This window comes from Netta rufina (genome assembly GCF_964035555.1).
Source record: "Netta rufina genome assembly, chromosome: Z".
In the NCBI taxonomy this organism is placed as follows: domain Eukaryota; kingdom Metazoa; phylum Chordata; class Aves; order Anseriformes; family Anatidae; genus Netta; species Netta rufina.
In genome coordinates, this window is record NC_140126.1 from 35,792,401 (window position 1) to 35,810,819 (window position 18,419).

Here is an 18,419-nt window from a genome sequence, read left to right on the forward strand (position 1 = left end):
AGTGACGTCAGCCGGCCCACTTCCCATTGGCCGCCCGGTTGCTGGGACGGCCGGGCTCCCAGCCGGCCACTTAACCCGCCCGGCGCCGCTGCCGCTGATGGGGGGGCGGCATCGCCGCTTTAAGGGCGGCGCGGCGGGGCGCGCGGGCTCGCACGCGGCCCGGCGCAGGCAGCGCGGCGATTGGCGGGCGGGCCGGCGGGCGGGCACGCCCCCCTGCCAAAAGGCGCCCGCGAGCGAGCGGCTGGGGCGGGGAGGGGCGGGGGCGGGAGGTTGGAGGGGGGGGGGGGGGGGAGAAGGTAAACACGGCGTCCGGCCCTGCCCGCTGACCAATCGGGGGGGCGGGCGGGGGGCTCCGAACCTGACGTGATGGGACGCGGCGCGGCCGTTCCCCGGCACGAGCGCGCGGGGCGCGGGGCGGGCGGCGCCAGGCGGGCGCTCTGCTCTCGGCTCCCCCCGCGCAGCCCCGGCCCCGCCGGCCCCGCCGGGCCGCTGCCGCTGCCGGTGCTGCCGGTGCTGCTGGTGCTGCCGCTGCCGGTGGTGCCGCTGCCGCTGCCGCTCCCCGCCGCCGCCGCCGCCCGCCCCCCGCCCCGCCGCCCTGTCCCGCTCGGCGCAGGACGCCCCGCCCCCGGCGCCCGACGGCGGGCAGCGGCGGGGAGCGGCGCCGGGAGCAGCGGCTGAGGGCCCCGGGCCCCCCGCGGGGCGCGGCCGCGGCATGTCGGCCGTGGCCTACGTGGACTTCGTGGCGGCGCAGTGCCTCGTGTCCATCTCCAACCGCGCCGCCGCCGCCGGCACCGGCACCGGCTCCGGCTCCGGCTCCGGCAGCGGCAGCGGCGCAGGGGGAGGCAGCGGCAGCGGCAGCGGGGCCGCCCCGCGGCTGAAGGCGGCGGGCGAGGGGGAGGCGGGCGCCCGGGACCCGCGGGACGCCTGGCAGGACTACTGCGCCCTGCTGGCCATCGCCAAGAGCCTGCTGGAGCTGAACAAGTACCGGCCGCTGCCCGCCCCCTCGGTCTGCAGCGACAGCCTCGAGAGCCCCGACGACGACGCCGGCTCCGACAGCGACGCGGCCACCGAGCCGGGCTCCAGCCCGCCCCGCAGCCCCGCGCCCGGGCCGCCCCCGCGGGCGCCCCCCGACAGCGCCAGCGCCGCCGGCACCGCCACCAGCGCCGCCGCCGCCGCCGCCTCCTCCGCCGCTGCCGGCGGCGGCGGCAAGGGGAAGCCGTCGGGCGAGAAGCGGCACAAGTGCCCGTACAGCGGCTGCGGCAAGGTGTACGGCAAGTCCTCCCACCTGAAGGCGCACTACCGGGTGCACACAGGTCAGCCGCGCCGGGCGGGGCGGCCGCGGGGAGCCGCGTGTCCTCGGGTGAACCCTGCCGGCAGCGCCGCGCCGCCCCCCGCCCCGCCCCCTCGCCCCGCCCGCCGCTTTCCGCCCGCTCCTTTCTTCCCTCGGCTTCCTCGCATTTCGCTCGTTTCGTGTCGTTTGTCTCACGCCGGCCCTTCCCCGGGCAGCACCGAGGGCAGGGGTCCCCCCCGGGGGAGAACGGGGGGATGAGGGGGGGGGGGGGGCGTGACACCCCCCCACACCCCTCCCCCGGGGCGGTCTGCGGCAGCGGGGGGACGGGAACGGGGCTGCGGGGAAATGGGGAGGGTCCGGGGGATTTGGGGAAATGGGGAGGGTCCGGGTCATTTGGGGAAATGGGGTGCCCGGGGGTCGCAGCCAAGCCCCGTCGGGGGGCGGCCCCGCTCCCACAGCGCCCCGCGCCCGGCCGCTGCCCTTGGCACGCCCCCGCCGGGGACGCGGGAGGGGGCGGGCGGGCGCCGGGGACACCGGGTCCCGGGGGGCAGGCAGGAGGGGTCCAAGGGTCTTGTCCCGGCGGAGCGGCCCCGTCCCGGCTCGTCCCCACCCCGCCGCCGTCGGGGACGGGCGCCCCGGGTGCCGCGGAGGGTGTGTCGGGGCGGCAGCCCGGCCGTGAGGCGTTATCTGCCGCGGCCGTGCCCGGTCGTGGGCTTTTATTATTATTATTATTATTTTAATCATCATTTTTCGGTGTGCTTCAGCCCTTCGGTGCGAGGGGCTGAGTTCAAACAGCACCGCGCGTCCCAGCCGGGCTGCCCCACCGCCGCTCCCCGTGGACGGCAGGGAGGCAGAGGGGGGAGGCAAGGACCCCCCCGGCGGGGCGCACCGCGGTGCTTGGCACCGGTCTGCGCCTTCCCCGGGCCCCGTCTGTCGGCGTGGAGCACGGAGCGAGGCTGCCTGCGAGGGGAGGGAGCTCCGAGGGCTCGGCTGTGCCGCGGTGGGACGGGAGCGGGGGCTGGCAGGGGGCCGCAGGGCGGTGCAGGAGCCGTGCCGGGGGCTGCTGGGTTTATCAGCGCGGGGACCCGAGCCCCGGTGCTCATTTGGGGGCTGGATGTAAGCGATGCCTTGCCAAAAATCTGGCTCGCGAGTGGCAAACGCAATGGACGGGTGCCGGTTCCACCTACTGCCCGGTGCTCAGGTACCCACCCCGATCCGACACAGGCGCCAGCCGGGGTATGGTGCCGGGTGAGGACGGGCAGGTTGATGCACAGCACAGCCCTAACAGCTCGCTGCAAGCAGCAGCGTTACAACAGGGACCCCTGGGGCTCACCGTGCACCCCTGGGAGCAGGGGGACAAGCTCCAAGCACGAGACGCCCGAGGTGGGCGCACGGCCACGCCGCCGTGGCAGCCCCGTGTGATTAAGGACACTGCAAACATGCAGCAGTAATAAACTTTCAGAGCTTCCCAATGCGAGCAGTTAATTGGAGCCAACCAAAATGCTGAATGATACCGCTAATGCTAATTATCTTTATAGATGGCAGAACAATTCCTTAGCAACAGTGGGGCTTGATTGGATCGCCAGAGTTATTCATAGCGGTGTTTCTGCGGAGCACTAATACTCCCTCCTTCCTCAGTACCGTTTTCTTCCCTTTTTTGTATCAAGTTATTTCTGTCATTTCTGAGCCTTTTGAATCGCTTCCATCGGGCAACCAAACTGCCTTCTTGCTGCTTTGCAGCCCTTGGTTGAAGTACGTGCACAGCCGCTGGTGGAGGCTTCCTGGTCTTCAGTTTTCAGTACTTGTCCCCCAATCTCTCGATCCTGGGAAACGACTTCACTGTTTCTGTTCGCACCCATGAGCGTGCTTGTGGCAACGCCGGTCTGTACTCGTGGACACTCACTGAGCTGGTTGGAAAGCTCTGCTCTGTGCAGTGTAATATATTGGAACCTAAAAGCTCATTAGAATAACGTTGGTGAGCTAATGGAAAGCGAGACGTGAAATACCAAATGAAGGTAGAAGACCAAAGACTTGATGCTCAGAGGTTGCAGGTCTGGATCTTATTAATCACACTTTAAACTTGCTGGTTCAAAGGCACTCCTGACTTCAGAAACAAAAAGTATCCATCTTTGTCTTCTTGGAGTTTGAGCCTCTGAGTGTAGTTCAATTTCCAGAAGACCCAGGTCTACAAAGTGACCTTACCTTGGTCTCTGAAGTATCCATCCCGTCCCTCCTGGGACAGTGCTGTGGGAGCACGGGACGTGCACGCTCAGCTGAAGTTTGCATGCAGAGGCAGGGATTGCAGGAGCGTCCTCTCCGCAGGAGAGGGGGCATGACCACGCCTTGCAGATGTTCCCCTGGGGGCCTCCAGAGCAGAGAAAAAGGCCCAGGCTCATTCTCGAGATGTGAACAAGACCGGAGCCCTGGAAGCAGTGCAAGAGGCCAGGAGAAAACAGATGTCCGTGCCGCACAGGAAAGCAATGAGTAGCAACAGATAGACAGAAGGTTGCCTTGAAAATTCAGGGTCTTCTCTGAACAGCTTGATTCGGAGGTTTGGTTATGGTTGGTAATGTGCAGCGTTATTACGAGCCTCAGAAATGTAGGGAGGGAGAGGGAAGCTTAGCAGAGAAGGATGTGCAGGGAGTGTTTCCAGGGGCAATGGGGAGAGGCATGCGAGAGCAAACAAGCCGCCTCGGTCAGAAGGGCAGGGCAGGGAGCACGGAGCAAAGAGCAAGATCCTGAAAGCCAGAAGCAGAAAAACTGTCAGGAGAAGCTTAATTTAAGGAACGTACGCCTGCTTACAGTGTGAATACAGCCAGCTAGAGGGCTTGTGGCTGCCAGGAACAGGCCCTCCTGGCTAGGAGCAGAGCAGGTACCACGAAGCTGGTTCACGAGGTGCCTCTTACAGGACCTACAGGAGTTCACTTGCCTGGGGAGGCGAATCCCAAATGCTTCTCAACAATTTGTTTTCGTGGTTTGAAGAGAAATTCACGTTTACATCAGGTGCCCCTCGTGAAGAGGTTAGACACTCAAAAACCAGCAGTCGTGCTTCAAGTCCTGCCTTGTCAACCAGGCTTTTCACCCAACTTTCCCATCATGAAGACCAGGTCCGAGCCAGGCAAAGGGTTTCGTGACATCGGGCAGTCGGCAGACCCTGGAGCTCCCCCGGCTCTTGGCTCTGGTGGAGATTCAGCAGCAGGCTGTGAGCAGAGGCGTGGGGCCGTGGGTCAGCATCTGGCACAGCGAAGCTCAGGAGCGATCCTGGTAGAAAGGGGAGATGAGCGCTGCAGCTGCCTGGTGCTGCGATCTGGATGCGATGGTGTCGATCCAGCCCCCGTATCAGCTTGGTTCCGACTGTGCTGCTTTGTTAGTTGTGTTCTAGGTTATCGCTAGCTTGACAGACTGCACGGATGATGATCAGTTGACAATCCTCTGCCTGCCGAGAGCTTTTTTGGGTGTTTTATGGGAGCATAATCTGAAATTTAGCATTTTAAGCCCCCCTTTCCCAGCTCATGCAATGTCACGTTGCCAGTTCCTTTTAAAATAAGACTGAAGAGCAGGAAGTGGAGCCAGCAGGACACTTTTGCCAAAACCAGGCCTCCATCTGAAACCCCCGTTCTCAAGGGTTCACAAAATGTGTAAATTGCTAGAGCTCTGCTAGGCTCACTTCCAGGCCTTGGGGAAACATGACTGTGCTGACTGGAAGCCCTGCCAGCCGAGTAAGGTAGGCGCAGATCCTCAAGATTAAGTTCAGTGTTTGCTCAGTTGTTTTTATTCCCCCAGTTTTAAAAACACAAACACTAAGCAAGTGCGCGTGTCGCGGTGTGAAAGCACCCCACGAAGGTGTTTATGGGTTACTTTAAACCAAAAATGAAGATTTAGAGCTGTGTAGGGCAGAAGCAGTGGGCAGGACGGGACTCCCGTTTCTGGAGGGACGTGCTGGGAAGGCAGCTCTGCCAGGCTGTGCACGCTGTTGCTGTGCATGCTGTGGCACCGACGGCCCCATAGTAGGTGTCAGCTGCTTCTGGTAGCTTGTACGTCTCACAGTCCTGGCAGCGTGGATCCGAGCAGGAACAACCATTCCCCGCCATGGGCAGCTGTGCTTCTGCACTGTGCTGTCGTTCCTCGCCTCGCCGAGCCCCCAGGCTGGTGGCTGGAGGAGCAGGGAGGAGGCAGGCACAGACCAAAAGGCCGGGCTGGAGGCAAGGCAGCTTCCAATGCCGGGTATTTGTGGTGCATAGTTCATCATCCAGCATCGAGCGAGGGCGGACAGCCTGGGAACGCTGGCTGTAAATGCCTCAACCTGAGGGAAGAGTCAGCTGAATTATTGGCTAATAAATTCACACTAGATTAATGAGAATTATCTCCCCGAATGCATGTGAAGACGAGAGCCGTGACACGCTCGGTTTACTCCGGGTCGGTGGGAATGCATTAAGCACAGCGGCCGCCTGCGCTGCCGGCCCCCAGCACTACCCCGAGCTACACACAAGCAGTTTGGAAAGGCAGCCACCAAAAACCTTCCCTCCCACGTGTCTTTGGTCCAGCCCCACAGATGGTTGCAGTGCTGGTCTCTGAAGAGCCGGGTCACCCTGTGGAGGCCAAAGAAAGTCCTTCGTCTGCCACCTGAGGGCACGGGCAGGGGCAGGGAGCCCCAGCTGTGTGCAGGGCCGTCGTGCCAGCAATTGGTGCCTGGCTGGAGAGGGGGGCTCCTCCAGGACATAAACCTCCTCCTGAGGCAAAGTGCCCATGCCAAACTCTTCCTTTCTGTGCTAGAGGGGAGGAGTGGGGAAAGTCCAGGGTGCTGTGGTATCCAGCAGCTCGGTATCTGAGGGAATGGCCGTGGTCACTGGAAGACGTGTTCCCAGGTCCCCGCTCTGCTGGAGTTCAGAGAGAGGCCGCTCTGACTCGGAAAGTTTCTGCTCCTTCCTCTGTCAGAGCTGTTCCCCCTTAGCAAGTACTCGGTCACTCAGACAGGACAGCAGCCCACGTCCAGTGCTCTGCGATCCCAGCTAAGTGCCCTGTGCACCAGATGAGGAGTTGGTCTCCCTGCATTGCTCAGTTAATGTTTAAGTATTACTGCAAGGCAGAGGAAGTTCACATGGAGGTAAGATAGAAAAGGGTAAGAGGTAGAAGCTTATTCCAAGTACCTAGGAGTCTACTGCTGAGAACACTCCTCTCAGCTACGAGAAGCGTGTGTTTAACTCTCTGGTGAGACCTGAAGAGGTCTCTCACAGCCCAGGTACCCTGCCTGACTGATAGATACAAGGAGGTACAATCCCAGAAGAAAAGCCTGTTGTAGGAAGGGGTGCTGGTAGAGAGGCTGCAGGGGTGCATCCCTTACTGCTGTTATCAGGTGTATCTGTGGCAGGACTGCGTCTCGCTGGGCTGTCAGCACGAGCTGGGGCGCTCAGCAGTGGTGGGTTGTAGCAGGTGGTTTTGCATCTGCTCTTTTGAAAGAGACTCAGGCACCTGCAGATGGATAAAAGCAGTTGTTGGGTGGTGGCTTCGAGGATGTCACAGCAGCGTAAGAACATGCTGAAAGCAGCATTTTAACACCTGAGTTTTCCTGTGGTGTTCAGTCCTGGTGCTGGTGGAATAAACCCCTTGGTGCAACCCCTCTGTCCATCGTCCATCCTGTAGGCAGCATCTGATCTTCTTGCCAGACTGGCTGGCCATGGTTGACGTGTTCCGGGAACCCTTGTTCTGTACCGAGTCTCCTCTCTGCTGGACTTGCTCTGTGCTGTTTCTCACCAGCATCTCTACCCTGTGATTGCCATGCGTTTTAACACTCCAGTTCTGGAGTATCTGTCTTGGAAGAGTAAAAAAGGCAGTTTGAAAGCCTGTCAGCCCAGAACTGGGAGTACAGATGTCTGTAAGAGCCATCTTCATCAGAACACCTTGCGAGAGGACACTGGGTCAGCATCCAGTGTCTCACAGGGATCTGCTCCTTCAGGTACGCGGGGAAAGCAATGACGCTCGAGGGAAAAAGAGGCCTGAAATACAGCTGTCTTGTGGCAAAAAGGAGTGACTGCCCTTATTCCTTTTTTTTTTTTTTTTTTCTTGCAATATGCTGGGCCATGTTTTTGACACTTATCCATCTACAGGACCTGTGATACTTCAGGAGACACTGTGACGCTCGGGAGTGGTGGCTGAGTGGGGTCATAGAAGGGGGTCGTGGAGGGAAGTGTTATCCTTGTTGTATCTAAGCCAATCTGGTCATTGTTCAGGACCAGATCTTCCCAGGGTACCAAGATTGCTTTGGAAAGTTCAAGCTCCAGCAGCCACAGGGGTTCAGGAGGATCTCAGAAGATGAAGGTGGAGATTACATTTTTTTTATTTATTTGAACCATAAGGAGTTGGTCATGCCCACTGAAGCTCTGGGAATGCCTTTTTTCCCCCCTATTTTTGTCTTCTGCCTTCCTGCAAACAGCAGTCCTGTTTTCCTAAGTAATTTTGCTCTTGCCTGATGGAAAAAAGACAAATTCTTTGAGCTTTCCTCGTTTGTGTGCTTTCCCTTCTCAGCCTTTCCCCCCTCATCTCTGATGGGACGGGTCAGTGCAGCTGTCATGCAGTACGGCTGGGCTTTTGGGCAGGTGCCACGGGCAGAGGTGGGTGTTGCTGTGGCAGGAGATGTTGGCTAGCTGTGACGTGTCCTGTGGCCAGAGAGAGGGTGGGAGTCAAGCACAGGCACCGCATCCCAGAAGTCAAACTTGGCCCCGTTCTTCAGTTTTGGTACCTTAGTGTAGGTGCTGCTATGAATACCTGGCAGAGCAGTCCTGTCCTACCGTGTTCCCGGTGGTCTCCTCTTTAACATGCAGGTCAGTCGGCGGTGTCTAATTAGCGGTCCATTCCTGCAGCTGTAGATACAGTCCATATGGCTTTCTAATTAATATGTGAAGCATCATCATCATCATTATTTGATGGCAAACTGTTCTGTGTTAGCTAGCTTAGAGCCCAGGCTCTGCTCATGGCTGCACCTAACTTTGTCTCTGTCAGCCAGAAAAACAATACAAGGCTAGCAAAGCGTTCATCTTGGCCAGACTTCCATCCACACCAACAGCAGTCTCTGAGCGTCTTCCATAAAGTCAGTGCTCAAAGCGATTTAGCAATTCTCGTAAAATTAGTACTTCATCACAGAAACTCAGTTTGCTCCACTCCTAGGACGTGCCCTGCTAAAAGCCAAGAGAATAGCTCAAGTGTATGATAATAAACTTTGTCTTCAGCTTTGTCAAAAAACACACCATTTTTTTTCCCCTGGGACAAAAAAAGACACTCCAGACCTTCTCTATCACTTGTTTGCCTGAATGAAGTCATCTTTTCTAAAGCCAACACGAACTGCAGCTCCTAACCTCAGTCATCCATCCACATCTAAATCAGCACTTTTAGTGAGAAGGCAAACAACAAGTCAGGATACCAGTACTATCTGCCCTGTTAATGAGTCTGCTAATGCCCACTCCGTATTCTTATTTTCAGAAACGCTTCCTGCACAAGACTACCATGTGGGAAAATCTGGAATGTCTCTGGGCAGGGCAAAAAGCTGAATAGTTTTCAATCTAGTCAGGATAAAATGGAAAAAGAATAACGTTGAGTTGCCTCAGGTTTTACAAATCAGCCTAGACAGAGAGCTTAAAATCCCCAGAAGAAGTGAACCATGTATAGTGAAGAGTGGGGAGGATGAACAGGGAGAGAAGACTGGGTGAAGTGAGAGAGCACAGTTCGAAAGGATCTGCGATGGCCTTCGTATTTATGTGGGATTTAAAGCAAGTCAGGGCTCAGGAGCAGGGAAGGAGCTGTGCACAGCCAACATCAGCTTGTGCTGTTGTGCCATCTCAGTGTAAACTGTGCCTCCCACTGCACCCTGGTGTCAAACAGGACAAAGGGGAATTCTGCAATGAGTCGATTCCTGTAAACCAGTTTGTTTCAGTGGTTACTTCTGTGAGCTGCCACGGATACGTCTGGTGAAGAGAATTATTTACACCTTTTATCTCTGCGGTCAGATTCTGTTGCACAGAGTTCTAATGTCTTGTGATCCATCAGTGGCCTTTCCCTCATCGATTGATAGAAATTCGCTCTCAGGCATGTCTTAAAATCGAAGTAGCATACTGCCACCAAAGGCAGCAGTGCATAACAGCACCCTGTTTTAGTGGTTCGTTTTGTTCTTTTCAAGCCCTAGCGGTACTGCTCCCAAAACCCAGGGGGAAGAATCATATGGAAAAAATACCTCTGGCTTGGACATGGCACAGACAGGGATGTCCCCCGGTGGAGGCAGCACTATGGGCATCACATCTCTGTGTCGTGGCAGCTCGCCTCTGCGCTCCTGTGCTCTTCTGCTGCTTTAAGGAATGGCATGTCAAATACCACCAGCAACTGCAAGGTCCAGCTCTGCTGAGCGCACAGTCATTGCGTGCCATCAGGCGTCTCTGCGTTGCCTAATAACCCTTCCAAATTCGCGCTCCACCACTGTGCTGCATCTGTTCAGTTGGTCGCTGAAGCACCATCTCTCTGGGCTTGTGCAACGGGTTATGGCTTTGTAACCGAGGAGAACAGATCTTCAGGCTTGGAGACAAACACCCAGGGCCTGGAGAAGTCTCTCTCTTCCCCCTCGTCTCTCTGCTCTTTGAGTTTTAACACTTCCTGGTGTCACGGATTATGCCTGGCCTACTTTTTTTTTTTTTTTTTTTTTTTTTAATATGCGCGTTTCCAAAGCGTTTGTGACAGCCTCCTGGAGCTCGTACCACTGAGGCGATGAAATCACTTTCCATCGCTGTACTCGGTGGCAGAAGGTGGCCTGCAGTGGGTTCCCCTTCTCGCATGCTTCAGGACGCGTGACCGTCCCTGTCCTTTGGTGACAGCCGCTATGCTCGCCACCCTGAGCACCAAGCATGCCTCCACCCTGCGGCCTTCAGACCTCCGTGGCTGGGAGGTTCCCACAGGGAAGCTGTTTCCCCCTGCTCCCTGGGGGCAGTGATCTTGTCATCTTGTGATCACTGCGGTGCTGTGAACCGATGTGAGGGATCCCGGGCGAGAGCTGCCTCAGCCCGTGGCCTCGTGGATGCCTCGCAGCTCAACCATTTCCCCCGGCAGGTGAAGTGGTGGTGCCAGGCCGCGATGGCGGAGGTCACCGCTCCCCGTGCGTTTCAGGAGGAACCAGAAAGCAGGCTCTGTTTCTTCTTCCCTCCTGCAAGTGTTTAAAATAAAACACTGCTTTCAAGCAACCAGTTTGCATACTCCACTGCCTAACAAGCAGACACTGAGCACCAAAGGTCCATGTTACCCAGCCTAGGTACTCGGTCTCACTCTTGGTCTCTGTGAGTTAGGCACTTTGGCAGGCCGACGAGCTGTCCTGAGGTAGATGGTGGGAATGCAGCTTCTGGGGAAGGGTCAAGATGCCTGAGCTGCCCCCAGTGCTCTGGACAGAGCTATATATGAGATGCCTCCACACATGCGTGATGTACCGCACTTCTCCCACGTCCCCTCGGGATCTGGAAAGCTTTTCTGCACCGCCCACTGCTGCCTGTTTTGCAAAGCCATGACAGAAACCATAAGATGGATACTAAGAGTAGTACCCATGAAATGCTTGCCTGGGAGGCCAGATGTGGGCGCTGGGCAGAACAAAGGCAGATGAGATCTGTGAGACCATCGCATGGCACCTCCTGGTGCTGCGGTCTTGTAGCTATGGCCATGGCCTTCAAGCATGTGTGAGGGAATGCACAGCTTTAATTTCATTCACAAGGGCAGTGGCTGTTCAGAAGGGCTTCCAACCATGTTTAAAGGAATATAGCAGGGAGCCTGTACTTAAAAACAATTATAAAGCCCCATGGGTCAGGACCTATCTCCTCCGGGTTAACATGCAGGCACAGCTGGCGTCGTGCTACTTCTGCTTTCCCCTTCCCTGACCAGAGGCCAGCACTGCTGCCAGGTGAGGAGAGGAAACATGCAGGAAGCAGCTGTGCTATGGCTGGCCTGGCCCTAGAGGCTGCTTTGACACATTTGGTCTTGATCATCTGCCTAAAATTGAACCAAAAGCATGTCAGTCTGGGACAGAGCAGTCTGCCTGGCAAGGAGCACCACGTAATTGGAAACTTAAGCCAGTATAGTGTCTGCTTTATTTCAGAGACTTTCACTAGGCTTTCAGGGCCAGTTGTGTGGCATAATCTCAGCACATCTGTCCTGCCGTCATCCTCCTTGGTGTGGCATCTCTTGGATGCCAGCAGACTGCCCCCCCCGGCCCCCTCCCCACACCCCCATTCTCCTCCCAAGAGCTCTGCAGTACTTCCTGCTCGTGGTCGTCCTCCTGGCTGCTGGGGTGTTCATCCCAGTCTTCAGTCTTTTGTCCAGGCTGTTGTGTCTGGGGAGTTTTCCAAGGCACACTTCCTTGTAAATAACGCCTTTTCTTGCAATCTGCAAATGTAAAGTGAGCTTGCGTGTTGTGCCAAATTGCACCGTACCAAGAAGTACTGGAGCTCTTGAATTTCTTTCCAACTCTTCCAAGCTGGAAATCTCCTGGGATAGTTTCTATATTTCATGGTTGACTATAAATAGCTGTCACATAGCTGTCATTTATATTCCCTTCAGGAGGCTCTTGAGAAAAGGAATTAAGGCATCAAATGGCTCTGGTACATGATGTATCCTGAGTGTTTTTGATTTCCTTCTGTGACATGGAGTAGTCAGCTTTGTAGGTTGGGAGGTGCTGGGCCTGTGGCTGTGCGCGGGGTGCGGGCAGCCCGCAGGGCTGAGCCACAGGGATCTGGGGTGCCAGGAGGATGCTGGTATCACTTGCTCCTCACACCCTGGGTTTTAAAACAAAGGTGTTCTAGGTTAAGGCATTTGGTTTGATTCTTCGCCACCACAGCAAACATTTCTACTGATAGGGCTGCAAGTAACATCACAGTTTTCCTGTCCTCAAACTGGACATGTAGGAGATCGAGGGGAGACCATCACCTGCTGGCGCAGCCCCGGGGAAGGGAGGAGAGGGGCGCAGAGGGCCTCTGCCAGCAGGCGCAGCCTTTCTGCTCTGCAGATTTGCAGCTCTGAGGCTGCTCTGCTCTCCCAGCTCTCTTCCCCCCTCATCCCTTCCCAGGCATGTAGTAAGTACGTCTTGTAGGTGAGGGTTTTTTTGGCTGCTTTTCTAGTGGTTGTGGATGATTTTATCCAGTCGAATGGAAGTGCCAGAGGAATAATAATGGTGTGCTCCTCTCAAACTAGCATAATGCATTTGACATAAGAAGCGTGGGTGCATGGGCAGTGCTCATCCGTTGGGGTCAGTGTGGATGGAGGGTTTTTCGGCTTGAGAGTGGCGAGGCTGAAACCTGCCAAGCGAATCGGCAGCAGCTCGGCAGACCTGACATTATGCAAGAGCTGTGTCCCTTCGGCAGCACGCTGCCCCCTTCTCTAAACACCTTCTTGTCCTTTCCTCCCCGCAGGCGAGCGTCCGTTCCCCTGCACGTGGCCCGACTGCCTTAAAAAGTTCTCCCGCTCCGACGAGCTGACCCGGCACTACCGCACCCACACCGGCGAGAAGCAGTTTCGGTGCCCTCTCTGCGAGAAGCGCTTCATGCGGAGCGACCACCTGACGAAGCATGCCCGCCGCCACACTGAGTTTCACCCCAGCATGATCAAGCGATCCAAAAAATCCAGCTCTGGCTCCTTGTGAAGGCAGGGCCGGCCCGGGGAGCGGAGCAGGGGGTGCAAGGTGCGTCCGGCAACTGGGGATCAAGCATTTGTAGCCGGTGTTCAGAACATAAGCACCTTGTGCTTCCCACTCACGCCCTCCCCCCTCGCTGGGAGCAGCCGTCTTGATGAAGGGGATTCCGGGCAGAAGGACGGGACCGCCGCCTTCTGCCATTCGGCGCGTTGAGACTGGCGTACGTACGTCTCACGGGATGGTCCGGCCAGTGACACCACCGTAGCGTGACTCTGAGGTCTTTGTGATTGCTGTGTCATGAACATGTTTTGTTGAACAATGTAATGCTGCTTGTGTTTTAGAGTCTGTCGAGTAAAACCACTTTCTGAGTCACATAAGTAATTCTCAGATATAAAATCCATAGCACATTGTAGAAGTGGGTTTACTTCTATATTTCAGAATGATCCTTCATTTAAAAAGACTGTTAAGAGAAACATTACATGTTACTAATAGCATCTGATTGATATACTGAAATAAGGTGAATTTATACTCAAGAAGACCCATTAAAGTAAGGGGGTCTTTTTAATTTTTCTTTGTATTAACTATACTTTTGAATATAAGCTGCACTTTTCCAGTAAAAACATGTAAAATTCAAGCAGATACTTAAAGCAAAAAACACCAACACAACCACTCAGTCATTTTCTGACCATACGTGTATTTAGCTCTGTTGTTCAGTTACCTGGAAAAATACAAGTCAGCCTACATAACGTGGCGGGGGGGATGAGGGCAGAAACATACGTCTCTCAATTGATCTATATTTTCATTTGTCAATAAATACAGTACTGTACTATAGAAATGCCAGTAACAGTTCGTTATTCTGCTGTGTTTTGTTTTAGATGGATTACAGCAGCTACCATCTTTATAAACTGCTGCTTTTTTACAGGTTTTTTCTCTTCATACACTTGCCTTAAAGATTTATTCTCTTCATACACGTGCCTAACTCCTGCCACATCCAATGGGAGTTCCGTGTGCTTATGGAGAGAGTAGACCTTTCCTTAGGAGCACTCTGCTAATGGAAACAGTTAAATTTATTGTAAAAGAGCACTTCAGAAGGGCTCCCGTATCTCTTGATCACTGTTTCTGTAGAGTATGAGGGAAAACCATGAGCTAATTGGAAATACAACGCCCAAGGTGTGTCACAATATTCCTTCTGGCATCAGCTTCCCTAAGTACCTTGCAGTCATACCTGTGTCATGCATGACACGCCAAATAACGATCGAGGCAATATTATGTTTAACTTAAAGCTATGTTTTGCTCTCTAAAAGGAGCAAAAAGATCACCGAAGTTGAACTTCCAAGTCATGGTCATTGTGCGAGTATTTCATCTTTTTTCATGTTAAAACCATGCACCATACCAGGTTACCAGTGATTATTTTTTTTTTCCCTTCCCAGCTACTTATAAGGGGATAATTATGTTTACACATTTCTTCCAGAAGCATTCTTCTGCTGTTCTGTTTTTACTCCTTCCTCCAGAAGAGGAAGGGGAGGTGCAGCCCTACTATAGAGACTTAGGGCCCAATTCATCTCAGGAGTAATCACACTGAAATCTGAAGTGTTTCCACTGCAGATGAATTTAGGTCATCCTGTAAAATTCTGTACATAAAGATCCTGTTAGTACAGCTGCAGTTACCGTATCTTATTGTTTTGATTGATAAAAAGCTTGCTTCCTAGAAACAAACGTTAAAAAAAAAAAATGAGCTCAGAGAGTAGGGTATTTTCTTCTACAGTTGTATAAGGCTTTCAGCATTAGAAATCAGTTTGCTTATAGTGTTTTTACCTGTGTAGTTCTTGATAAATTCTGTCTATGTGAAGAGAACTGCTTTTAAGGCATTAGGGATATTGAGCAGTCTGTGGAGTAAAAAGGGATGTGTTTTCTTCAGTGAAGACATCAGGAAACCAAGCACACTTTCTACCTCCGTTTCAGCTTTGTGAAACTTTTATTTTAGAAACCAAACTTTAATTTCTGGTGTTCAAATTGAGTTGTAGGGACATATGTTCTTCCTAACAAAAAATAGGTAGCCTCAGTATTTCTACTGATCTAGAAATACAGAAATGGTTCCGCTTACCATTACTGTTAATGCTGCCTTGTTAAGCGGAGTTAGGGCCACGTGTAGCCCAGTGAGATTCAATGGAGCATGCATATTCATTTTCCTTCTTCTCTGTGAAGATCACAATAACCTTTTGAGTCTGTCCTACAGTCTGGATTGTTGCCATTTTGTAGGACAAATGCAGTACTGGGAACATTAAGGCCTGGTCCTGTGAAGTACAAAGCACCCCCACGTGCTGTCAACCACAACGGGAAGCCACAGCTGATAAGCAGCTCCTAAATCAATAGATAAATGGCTTGGTCACAGCTACCGGAATTAGCCTACATGTGGAAGCAAATGGCCAGATTCATAGATCCCAGCTTCGATACTTGGGGTAGAATGCGCATCTAAGGAAATATCATCATTAATTCTTCAATTTCTAAAAGAATTAACAGGCAGGGGGTTACCTTGGTCCACAGAACAAAGGGACATATAAACGCATGTCATCACCACTGGTGACAAGATCCTGTTTCTGAAAAAAACCTTCCTAAGCCGTAACCAATTTACTCTAATGTATGCTGTATTTCAGCATAGGACAGACGGGACTAATGTGATTTTTTAACCACTAACAGAATACATGGGGGATAATCAGGTTTAGGTATTTCAGTTTATTGTATTGATGATTTGGGTCTTTTAGTTTTTCTTCTAGTAAAAGCAAACAACGGATCTAATACATGAAACAAACTCCAAGTTAGTTTTCTGCATCTTCAAGTTAAGTTTCAAAGAGTGCTGCAAATGTTGGAAAAGAAAAGGAAAATCGGGTTCTCTAATACCGTTCATACTTGTTGTACTATTTTGGAAATACTTAATAGTGCTGAAGTTAGGACAGCTCCTCTCCTTGGTTCAGAAAGCCCATTACTATAGTGAAGTCATGGCTTTAAAGGTATAGCTATACATACTTCAACATACTTCTTTTTCAAAACAGTTTCTCATAACCTTTATTACAGATCTGTTTTCAGTTTGCAGACGGACTTAGTTCAACATACACCAGACTGGACACATTCTTCAAAATGCTGTTTTACAGATTCATGATCTGTAACACTGTAAGATACAAACTTCCAACAGTTTAATCAGTTTTATTTTTGTACAGTATTCGTATCCTTTATAAGTTATTTTGCTGTCCTGTTTTGTAAATCACATGAAATTGTAAAAAAAAGAAAAGGAAAAAAAAAGTAGGCATAGATGTTTTTGTACATATGTATATATATATTGTCAAAATAAAAAGAAATGAGTTAAAAAAACAAAGGCTGTTTTGAGTGATTGGAGTCAAAGAGTGATCATGTAAACCAACCAATATAAACCAACCAAGTAATCATCCTGTTTAGATAATTAAAAAAAATAATAATTAAATAATTTAGATAATTAAAAAAATTCTGCTGCACACGGTGAAATCCCTGAGTTAAGTGGCATATGGACCAGTTTCAAAGGTCCCAGCCTTGCTTGTCATTATTAAGCTTAGGTCTTATTTCTCTACTTTTCCACAGTATTTTCAGAGAGATTCCTTCTCCCACTACTGCAGAGACAGCGTGCAGTGGAGCAAGAGTGTCCCTTCATGCACTTGCTGCAGCACCTACGAGGTTTCCCACTGCTCAGCAGCTTTTGACCTCAGCCTGGTGCTCTCCCTTGCACCACCGCAGCCTGTACACCCAGCGCCACCGCCTTGAGGTTTCCAAAGGTCTGGAGGAGTTCACTGAGGTAAGGAAATAAGAACACCATAGCTGTGCAGCCTCCAAAGGCCGGAAAGGCAAGGAGCCCTTCACCAAAATGCTCACTGATGTTTACAGTCAGGACTAGCAAGAAGCAACTACTTACACAAACTATCTTAACTTGGTGCATGAGAACTCAACCTGGCACCTGGGAACCACACTAGGGTGTAACTCCCCGGACCCAAGGAACATGTAACCCTGTGGCACTGTGGGCAGAGGCAGAGGGGTAGACGTGTGCCCTCTGCATCTAGAACTAAATTTGCAGGCACATTTGGCTTGGATACTGCATTGGAGTTTTCTGTCCTTGGCTGGACAGCCAAAGGACAAACACAACAAACTCAGCACAGTTTTCTTTTTTTAGTTTGTCATTGTTTCTAGGAATAAAGGACAGAGGGCTCATTCCCCTGAGCTTATTCCCTTGCATTCCCATCATAAAGGACGTTCCAAGTGTTTTTTAGACTCCTCCTTAAAGTATTTAACATTTTCCCTTTGTGCTCCAATTGGAAAAACTACCAAAATCTTCCAAGTGTAGACAATGCCATAGCCTGAGGATGTTTCCAATCGTTGAGATCTAGTACACTATGCAGAATAGCCTTTCCAGGAGTGATGTAAATCTTGGCTGGAATAGGCAAGGTATGCAGACTGGAAGCGCCTCCATGGATGCTGACTAAGACTTCAGCACTGACATGTGGAAATGCGACCCTGAGCACATCCCAGCTGATTCAGAGAGTACAATTATTTCTACAAGGAGAAGTTTTACTCCTTTCTGCTGAAGAGAGAAGAAAGGAAACATGCCATTTAATACCATGGAAGTCCAGTTAAATGTCTGCAGAGTGGTTCAGAAAAGGTTCACATGCAACCTGCCTGCTAGGATGCCCAGGCTGACTTTCTTTTCTGTGGGAGTCTAAAGCCATGTTGTTCAGCACTCACTCAGCCAGGGCTAAGGAAACCTGCCTGACTCCTTTCCGCATCAGACCTCTGTGAGAACTGCTATTTCCTCAAGGGCTTTTGCATTGAAAGCAAAATCTCTTCCAGCTTGAGCTCCTCACACCTGCCAGCCACATCTGACAAATTACATCAACAACAAAGCAAAGTCACAATTGTCAGAATAATGCACTTACTTACCAAAACCCTCTTTAATGGACTGCCTTAAATAAGCAAGGGAAGCTTTCCCAATGACAAGAATTTTCCAATTAGTGTTTTCTGTGTCATGTTGTCCTCAACTGAGACATCACGTCCCCTAAATTATCTCCCCAAGCACTTCCACAGGTAGTACAGAACACTTCTTATTTCAACCAGGGACCTGGCATCAGTTCTAATCCATAACAAACTTTTGTTTCTGTATTATTATACACTTTTTCCACTTTATACATCTGTATATGGAGCCCATGTATTCTTTTTGGGGTGAGAGTGAGCAGAGTGCCTCTGCTGCATTCAGCTTGTATTTCTGACGTTTCAGTTTTTCTAACCAGCTCACTGCCCTCAGTTTACAACTAATTTACAACTGACAAACATCCTATTGCTTTCCATATCAAAAGCCATCCATTCCTCTATTCCTCTTTCAGTACTGTCTGTCGCCCTTTAGGTGATAACCCTGTTAATGAAATCAACACCTGGAAAACTGCACTGCTGAACACAAGGTACAAAGGTAAT

At 52.2% G+C, this 18,419-nt stretch overlaps 1 protein-coding gene across 1 annotated transcript; it reads left to right on the forward strand.

The window, feature by feature from the left end:
- The first annotated feature begins 358 nt into the window (after nt 1-358).
- Nucleotides 359-18,419, forward strand: KLF9 (KLF transcription factor 9). Its single transcript, XM_084305679.1, has 2 exons — nt 359-1,313; nt 12,715-18,419. Exons 1-2 carry the CDS (start codon nt 713-715, stop codon nt 12,942-12,944), a joined length of 831 nt encoding a protein of 276 aa, XP_084161805.1. The 5' UTR covers nt 359-712; the 3' UTR covers nt 12,945-18,419.